At 43.6% G+C, this 8,810-nt stretch overlaps 1 protein-coding gene across 1 annotated transcript in view; it reads right to left on the minus strand.

The window, feature by feature from the left end:
• Nucleotides 1–897: 897 nt before the first annotated feature.
• ambra1b (autophagy/beclin-1 regulator 1b) overlaps nt 898–8,810 on the minus strand; it is a 43,904-nt gene continuing 35,991 nt past the window's right edge. The window contains exons 15-17 of the mRNA XM_039808077.1: nt 8,278–8,382; nt 4,909–5,093; nt 898–1,472 (exon numbers count right to left, since the gene is read on the minus strand). Coding sequence (XP_039664011.1) covers nt 898–1,472; nt 4,909–5,093; nt 8,278–8,382 — 865 coding nt within the window. The remainder of the gene's footprint in view (nt 1,473–4,908; nt 5,094–8,277; nt 8,383–8,810) is intronic.

Below are 8,810 nucleotides of genomic sequence, written 5' to 3' on the forward strand. Positions count from 1 at the left end.
TGCTCCCTCTTAGTCGACTAATCGGTGGTTTTGGTCTCAGTTAACTTAGATTTCTTTACTCCATTAGTCATGTCTGATGCTGTTTTCATGCTGAATGACTTCTTTCCAAGAAACGTACGAGCTCATCTCTGGTAAACAAGAATTAAAGTGGTGCTTTTGCATGATTCTTTGCGGAGAAACTCAGATTTACAGATCTGTCGATTAAATTAACTAATCGATTAGTCGGGGTGGGTGAAAAAAAAAAAAAATCGATCCAGCATTGTATCGCAATATTTTGTGTGGCAATACTGTATCGATACACAGACGCCAAGTATCTTGATCTTTTATTATATATGTGTGTTGGTCTGTCTGCTTGATAATCTGATTTTGCTTTTGATAACATTGAAGTGAGATGAACAAACAGAGACATGTATCTTTTTTTTTTAGATGAAACAGATGTTGACAAAGTTTCCTTTTGGGGACATCATTTGAAATTGGGAAACATTTGAAGTTGGAAAAAAGGTAATAAATTGCAATATATCGCAGAATATTGCAATATGTTTGAAATCGTGACATAAGTATCGTGATGATATCGTATCGTGATGATATCGTATCGTGATGATATCGTATCGTGAGGGCCTCTGGTGGTCCCCCCCCCCCATCGGTTAGTCGATACAACTGAACGAGTGTTAGTCGACTAAGAATTTCTTTAATCGAGCACAGCCCTGCTATCCCCTGACCCCGACCAATCGAGCTGCTTCGTAGGGCGGGTCTTGGCGTGGCCATAGTGCGATTTGTAATTTAGCAGGGTTGGTTGGGGGGGGGGGGGTTGCGCCCCTTCTTATGCGGGCGAGAAACCCCATGCAGAGCCCAAAGCAGCACCTGTTTCTCTGCGAGTTAAGGCTTTGAGGAGCGCCCTTATTTCGCTGAAACGCTCGGCTTCTCCTGGCCCCAAAAAGGTGAACTACCTGCTGTACAGGTCGCCGGGGTAACCGTTGGAGACGCCTGCCCCACCAATACGATAAAACCCGGGGGCTTGAAAAGAAAAGGAGAGGCGGAGAGGGGAGGAAGAGGACGACAGCAGCATGGAGGAAGAGGAGGGGCCTGGCGGAGAAGAGGAGTCTTCGTCGTCGTCCGTTCGCACGCCGTCAAACACGTCGTCCATGTCCACGGCGAGCGAGAGCCCCGGCGGCGCCCGCGGGCCCCACATGGCGAGCTGCTCGGCCGGGTTGGACGTCTGCGGGATGAGGAGGGGCGCCGAGGAGGAGGAGGAGGAGGGTCCGCCGGCGGCGAACGGGACGCCCCGGCGGCGGTCTGCGAGCCGCGGTGGATGCGGTGGCTCACGATGATGTTGTTCCCGAAGCCGCCCATGGACGCCATCGTGGTGCTCTGCTCCCGCTGGACCACCGCCGTCATGCCGCCTTCGGCAATCAGACGCCGGATACGAGCCAGGGCGTCCTCCCCCGAGACCGACTCCCCCGCAGACTCTCCTCCTGCACCAACGACAGCCAATCACAGTTAATCACTGGATCTCACACACACAGTCACACACACACACAGTCTCTCACACACAGACACACACACACACACACACACACACACAGAGTCTCACACAGTCACACACAGAGTCTCACACAGAGTCTCACACAGTCACAGTCTCTCACACAGAGACACACACACAGAGACACACACACACACAGAGTCTCACACAGAGTCTCACACAGTCACAGTCTCTCACACAGAGACACACACACAGAGACACACACACACACACAGACACACACACACACACACACACACAGAGACACACACACACACACACAGAGGGAGACAGACAGACAGACAGACAGACACACACACACACAGCTAAGATTGGAATAAACACCGCCAGCCTACGCAATCTTGATGTGTCTGTTTTATTACTGTTTATAAATTATTATACAGAACAGGTTTAATGCTTTGGAGTAACACATGATCTCATTAAACAGGTTGTTTTAGAAAAGCTGGAAAGGACAGTGTGTGTCTCTCTCTCTCTCTGTGTGTGTCTGTGTGTGTTGCTCTCTGTGTGCGTCTCTCAGTGTGTGTGTGTGTGTGTGTCTCTGTGTGTGTGTCTGTCTCCCTCTGTGTGTGTGTGTCTCTGTGTGTGTGTGTGTCTGTTTGTCTGTCTCCCTCTGTGTGTGTGTGTGTGTGTCTGTGTGTGTGTGTGTGTGTGTGTGTGTGTCTGTCTCCCTCTGTGTGTGTGTGTGTGTGTGTGTGTGTGTGTGTGTGTGTGTGTCTGTCTGTCTGTCTGTCTGTCTGTCTGTCTGTCTCCCTCTGTGTGTGTGTGTGTGTGTGTGTGTGTGTGTGTGTGTGTGTGTGTGTGTGCTCTGTCTGTCTCCCTCTGTGTGTGTGTCTCTGTGTGTGTGTGTGTCTGTTTGTCTGTCTGTCTGTCTCCCTCTGTGTGTGTGTGTGTGTGTGTCTGTGTGTGTGTGTGTGTGTGTGTGTCTGTCTGTCTCCCTCTGTGTGTGTGTGTGTGTGTGTGTGTGTGTGTGTCTGTCTGTCTTCCTCTGTGTGTGTGTCTCTCTCTCTATGTCCCTGATCACTTGTCTCGCTGTAGACCAGCTAAGAAGTCAAGACAGCCAAAATCCCCACAAACCTGGGTGTTTTATTTTGAAATGTGTTTTATTTTGTAAAGTATCCAGCTGCACTGTGGCCTTCCTGTGTGCGATCGCCTGCCTGGCTCGACACATTCGCTCGCGGAAGAAATACAGGCGACGAGGAAACGAAATGAATAAGATCAAATCAAGACGCACTCTCTCAAAAACACACGGTGGCACACGAGCCAAAACACAACTTGTTTCAGCTACATGCTCACATCTAAGAGTAGTTTTACATTTTTAAACGCAGCAAAGTAACAAAGAGAAGCCAGGGTTCAAAATCAGCACCGTTTACCAGCCAAATGCTGGTGAAATATGCAAGTGGCTGGTAGATTTGCTTCACTCACCAGCCCAAAAAACCCAATGGTAATCTATTGAGTGGCTGGTAATATTTGAACATTCATTAGCCATTTTGGCAGGAAGACAAAAAAGTTAATTTTGAAGCCTGGTTGTAGCCCCTCAGTGTGGCTGAGCAGTACCCGTGCCAGCTGTGGATGTGTTGGGCTCCGCTGAAGCTTCGCCCTGGCTGCCGGCCTGGGACGCCGCGGCGGCCGCCGGCTGCCCCGGAGCCGATCCGCTCGTAGACGGAGTCTCAGGAGGGACATCTGGGGAGAGAAAACAAGCGTAAGGCCTCCTGCACACTGGCTGCGTGGCGTTTCTGTTGCGTGGCGGCTGCGTGGCGTTTTCTATGTCTCTGCACACCAGAAAGGTGTCTGACGCTGCTGCTGCTGCTGCTGCTAGCCTTGTCTGGACACATGGAGGTTTCCCATAAACATAAACATAAATATATACTGGTCTGATTACAGCAAAGACAACGTGGGCAGGATTGACGGCAACATAGGCTCCAGAATATTTCCTTCTGGATTGACAGGTGACATATTTGAAAAAACTATATATTAAAATTACATTCATATATCTGCATTTATATGAAAACCTCGAGACTTTCAAACATCAACATGTCATTTATTAATATGTATTAGTGTCTAAACGACATATAAACATCTTTTCATATTCTATGGCATGAAAAATAGGCGTCTGTCCTATTTCTAGCATGCACACGTTTTCTGAGACGTGCGTGTCACGCAGTGTGCAAGCTGTGACCTGTTACCATGGAAACCTAAATAAACACGGACACGCCACGCAGCTGACACGCTCACGCCACGCAGCCAGTGTGCAGGAGCCCTTGGCGTAAAACAAGTCTTAAGATATCAGGGGATACTTTCAACTAAGGGTGGGGAAAGAAATCGATCCATTTATGTATCGATTTATTGAAGTCGATCATTTTCCCTAGAGTCGATATTATATTATACCAATGATTCTCCTAAATATGTTCCGTTTCTACGGTAACGCTGCACGGTAACGAAAGCAGAAGATCCATGTTATGTTCTTATTTAAAGTAAATCAACATCAGACTGACTGACGTTCATTCTTCTTAGAAAAACACAGACACACACACTTAACACATTTTAGTGTTAAATGTTATATTTTAGAAATGTCTTGTGATATTTTGTCTCTAGAAGTCTTTTTTATTAAAGTAAACGAGTACTACCGAATCCCAATACTTCAATTTATCGGGAAAAAGAATCTAATTGAGCCAAAAGCACATCGTCCTGGCTCTGATTTCTACGCTGTATTGTTAATATGATTTGACTTTTCTGTGCCCAAAAAAATGGCTTTATAAGACAACAAAATGTCAGTTGCATTGTTCAAACATTTCAGACCGGCAGGATTGAGACAGGGTAGGTGAATTTAAACAATTTCTGAGTTGAAAAGGCACCTTGTTGTCACGTAAGGGCCCTGTTCATGTTGCACAGACATATTCATTGCATTTTATGTCTGTTAAGAGGCACAAAGGCACTCTAAAACTTGCCCTGTCAACTGTTTTATCTGAGTGGAAGCTCGTAGACCTAGCTGCAGCTACTCCATGTTGACTGCACCGATTCAGCTCGGGGTTTTTTCCAATCAAAAGTACACGCATATTTATAGCGATCAAGACTAACATAAAAATTTGCCGGAATTCTCCTTTAAACAAAGTCTTCTCTCCTGAGCTTGGCAAATAAAATCTTCTACAAAAAAGGTTGCTTTCTTTGAGCATAACTTAATTTTTTCATAATCAATGAGTATTGTTTTGTTGTTGTTGTGATTTCTAACTTTTTATCCCTTTTTTAAATTTCTTTTACATACTTTAAGTATCACAAGAAAGAAATCCAGCGTACGTACGAGCCCATTTCTAAACACGTGAACGGCCCCTTTAAAGAGTCCGTTTAGCGGAGACATTCTAACGTTTCAGTACTTGGGGCCTGCGGAGCGCTGGGCTCCGGCAGCTCCCTCTCCGTTTGCGTCTCGGCGTTCTGCAGCTGGATGATTGGCGTCTGGGTTCCCTGTGATGTCACCGAGGGGGCGGGATGTCGGGGCTGAAGACCAATCGCGTTCATCAGACCCATGTCTCTGTCCAGTCTCCAGCCAGATCGATTTGGACTAAAAGATGAATCACAGAACCATAATTTCATTAGTTAGTGCAGCACCAACAACTAATATTGGTCCTCGTTAACCTGAACTTTGCCTGGTCTCCTTGTGTAATAATGCTTATTGGTATAACCTCAACCCTGTGATCACACTATCAAGTTACATACATCATTTCAGGACGTGCATGCTGCAGGGATGCCACAAAACACAGATTTTACGCTTTTCAAAATTGTTCTCCCAAGTGTTGGCAATCAGGGGAAACAAAAATAAACTCTCTAACTAACAAATATATAAAACCATTTAGGTTTTTTTGCCAGAAAAGTCCATGCGTTGTGGAGGAAGAGACAACCCACGCTGTAACTAATCACTCAAGGACCATGCTTTTCCCTCCACTGTACCGAACTCATACCAAACCATGATAACAAACCGTAGTCAACAAGTCAAATTCAATACACTATTCTATACACTAATAACTGCCAAGCAACCTCCTCAGACCACACTTTTTTAAAGCGCCCATATCATGCTCATTTTCAGGTTCATAATTGTATTTTAAGGTTGTACCAGAATAGGTTTACATGGTTTAATTTTTTTTTTTTTTAAGTTTTATTAAATGGTGTACAGATCATTTCCTTGTGGTTAATGCGAAGAAAACAAAGGAGATGACCATAGATTTTAATAAAAAGGGAATTATAGTTCAACCCTCAAATATAAATGGTGTAGTGGTAGAGTGGGTCACAACATACACATTTGGGAGTTGAAATGAACAATTAATGAATGTGCACAGAATAAGTTCAAAAGGTTGCAGAAGAGGATGTTTTTTCTGAGGAAACTCAATCATCTTAGAATAGACAGCTGTATTATTCAGCTCTCTAGCTGAGTGTCTTATCATTTGGCCATATTTGTGCCTTTGGTAACATGTATATCACATGTGTCCAACTCAAGGCCCGAGGGCCAAATCCATCACCTCGCAGATTTTGATCGGGTCCGCATATCAATTTAGGTTCATAATAAATTTTGGCCCGTCTAGTTCTTGTAGCTTTTTCAATGTTAATTCGCTTTTTCAAAAGTTTTTGTCACTTTTGCAGACTCTTTTGGTGCTTTTTTCCCGAAGTTTGGGGCCTTTTGTGGCTTTATTTTTTTTCTTCAATGTTTTTTTCTTTCTTTCAGATGTTTCATACCAGATGTTGTAACAGCGGCCATGTTGTGTATAGTTTAGGGTCCTCGCCACCACCAGACCAATCAGCATTGCTAATTCAACATAGCTGGACTTGAACGGTCTTCTTTTGACTGAAAAGTACTGCCAAGCAACACTTTTTCTGCTCACCAGTTCCATGTCCACTTCCTCACAGCCTACTGCTTTGAACGCTCCACCTACGTAAACACCTTCCCGTAATCAACGGCGCCGTCACTACGGCGACCAGCGTAGCGCGCCGAGAACAAGCGTAGGGTTCGGTTCGCTGGGAAAAAATGGTTCGGCAGAAACCCAACCCTGTCAAAAAGCCCAATATTCAGCCCAATCAGAATCCTGGATTTGGTGCATTCCTAGTTTCAAGTGATTTGGGGGTCCTTCTATAAGTAATTTTGGGGTACAATTTGGTTTTGAAGAATTCTACAAGCAGCAATACCACAGGCCAAGCAATCAGCCCTTTCCAAACAGGCACATTTTCAACGGGCACTGCACTAGTAATCTTTAAATGCACCATGGGAGAAGGAGACAGAAGTTAAGATGATGTGAAAGCAACAGAGAAAGCTGCAGGTCTGACATCTGAACAGAAAATCTCTCTTTAAACTCTTGTTATGAACTAAATAAAACTTTTTGACAACATCATGTAAAAGTCATAGCATGTGTCAGAAAATGGGTTCATGTTCACACAAAAATGGACATTTTAAGGTTTTAAAATGTTAAAACAATCGAATGAGGCTCAAATGTTGAACTGCGGAGAACAGGACGTCAACAAACACTTTGTTTGTGTGACAGAATTATATGATCTGTAACTGTGGAAACTAAAAATCTGATAATAATTAGGGCTGGGTAGCGCCAGTGATTTCCTCAGTCGACTCCAGATTTGATTATATTTCTGATTGGATATCAATGAGGTCAGGGAAATGTCAGTTCCAATCCTAGTTTATCTCGGATATATAAGAGATTCTCAGAGAACAAGCGCTGTAAATTAAACAAGCAAGAAGCATGCTTACATTAAGTACTGAGACCCAAAGTCTCCATTCATGGGGAAAAGACCGATATGAAAAGATCCATTTTTTTCGGATTTTATTAATCACTTAGACATAGATAAGTTTTAACTGAGAATCCTCCTCTTATATTACAGTGGTGCTCTTAAGTTTATGAACCCACGCTAAAGTTGACTAAAAAGAGGAATAAAAAAAACATCTTTTGGAAATTGATTGAAAAAAAAAATGAGGAAAAATCCAACCTTTGGAGGACACAAATTTTCTTCGTGAATGAATAATGTTTCGTAAATAAATAAATGTTCTTCCTTAAAATACAGGGGGCATAAGTCAGTCCACCCCTATGTTAGATTCCCATAGAGGCAGGCAGACTTTTATTTTTAAAGGCCAGTTATTTCATGGATCCAGGATACTATGCATCCTGATAAAGTTCCCTTGGTCTTTGGAATTAAAATAGCCCCCCCACATCATCACATACCCTTCACCATACCCCCACATCATCACATACCCTTCACCATACCTAGAGATTGACATGGGATACTTTCCATAAGACCATCTCTCAATGCAAATCAAACCAGCTATTAGGCTAACTGAAAGTACCCCCTCTATGGGAATCTAACATAGGGGTGTACTGGTCCCTGTATTTTAAGGAAGAACATTTATTTATTTACGAAACATTATTCATTCACAAAGAAAATTGGTGTCCTTACAGGTTAGATTTTTCCTCATTTTTTTTAATTAAGGCATTAAGATCAATTTCCAATAAGATCAATTTTTTTTTATTCCTCTTTTTAGTCAACTTTAGCAAGGGTTCGTACACTTATGAGCACCACTGTAAGTTGTGTAAGAGAAAACAGTTGAATATTTTTAGGAAAAAAAGTCAGAATATTCGCCTTCTTTACTGAAAATGTACAGAGGAAGAAGGTTGAATATTTGAAAATCAATTATTTGAACTCAGCCCTAATAATAATAAGTTTAAGATTATTGTTTAGAGTTGTACGGTTCTCACCCCGGTCTGTCAGAACCTCGAGTCCGGCTGGTTCCACTGTTGTTAACGGAGAACAACGGCTCGCTGCTCGACTCGGCTGGACTCTCACCGTCGCTTCGGTAGAACCTGAACACACACACACACACACACACACACACACACACACACACACACACACACACACACACACACACACACACACACACACACACACACACACACACACACACAAAAAAAAAAAAAAAAAAAAAAAAAAAAAAAAAAAACACAAAAAAACACACACACGTTAAATGACTTCCTTTCAGGAAGCCTAAAAGCAGAGGCGGGACGTCTTCGTGGAATCTGTCCGACTGTGACCTCGTTAGCGGCACTAATTGATCCTCTCCAGTTAACGGGCTTCCTGTTCACATCGAGAGCATCAGGATAATCACGTCGTTACGCTCTCCGTGTGGAGGAGTAGGAAGGGAAACCCAAACAACCTGGAGGACATCCGTGTCCATTCTAGGTCAGCCGCACCACTTCTTCTTTCACTTAGTGTGCAAGACGATCCAGGA

The sequence above is a fragment of the Perca fluviatilis genome, chromosome 8 (genome assembly GCF_010015445.1).
Source record: "Perca fluviatilis chromosome 8, GENO_Pfluv_1.0, whole genome shotgun sequence".
Lineage (NCBI taxonomy): Eukaryota > Metazoa > Chordata > Actinopteri > Perciformes > Percidae > Perca > Perca fluviatilis.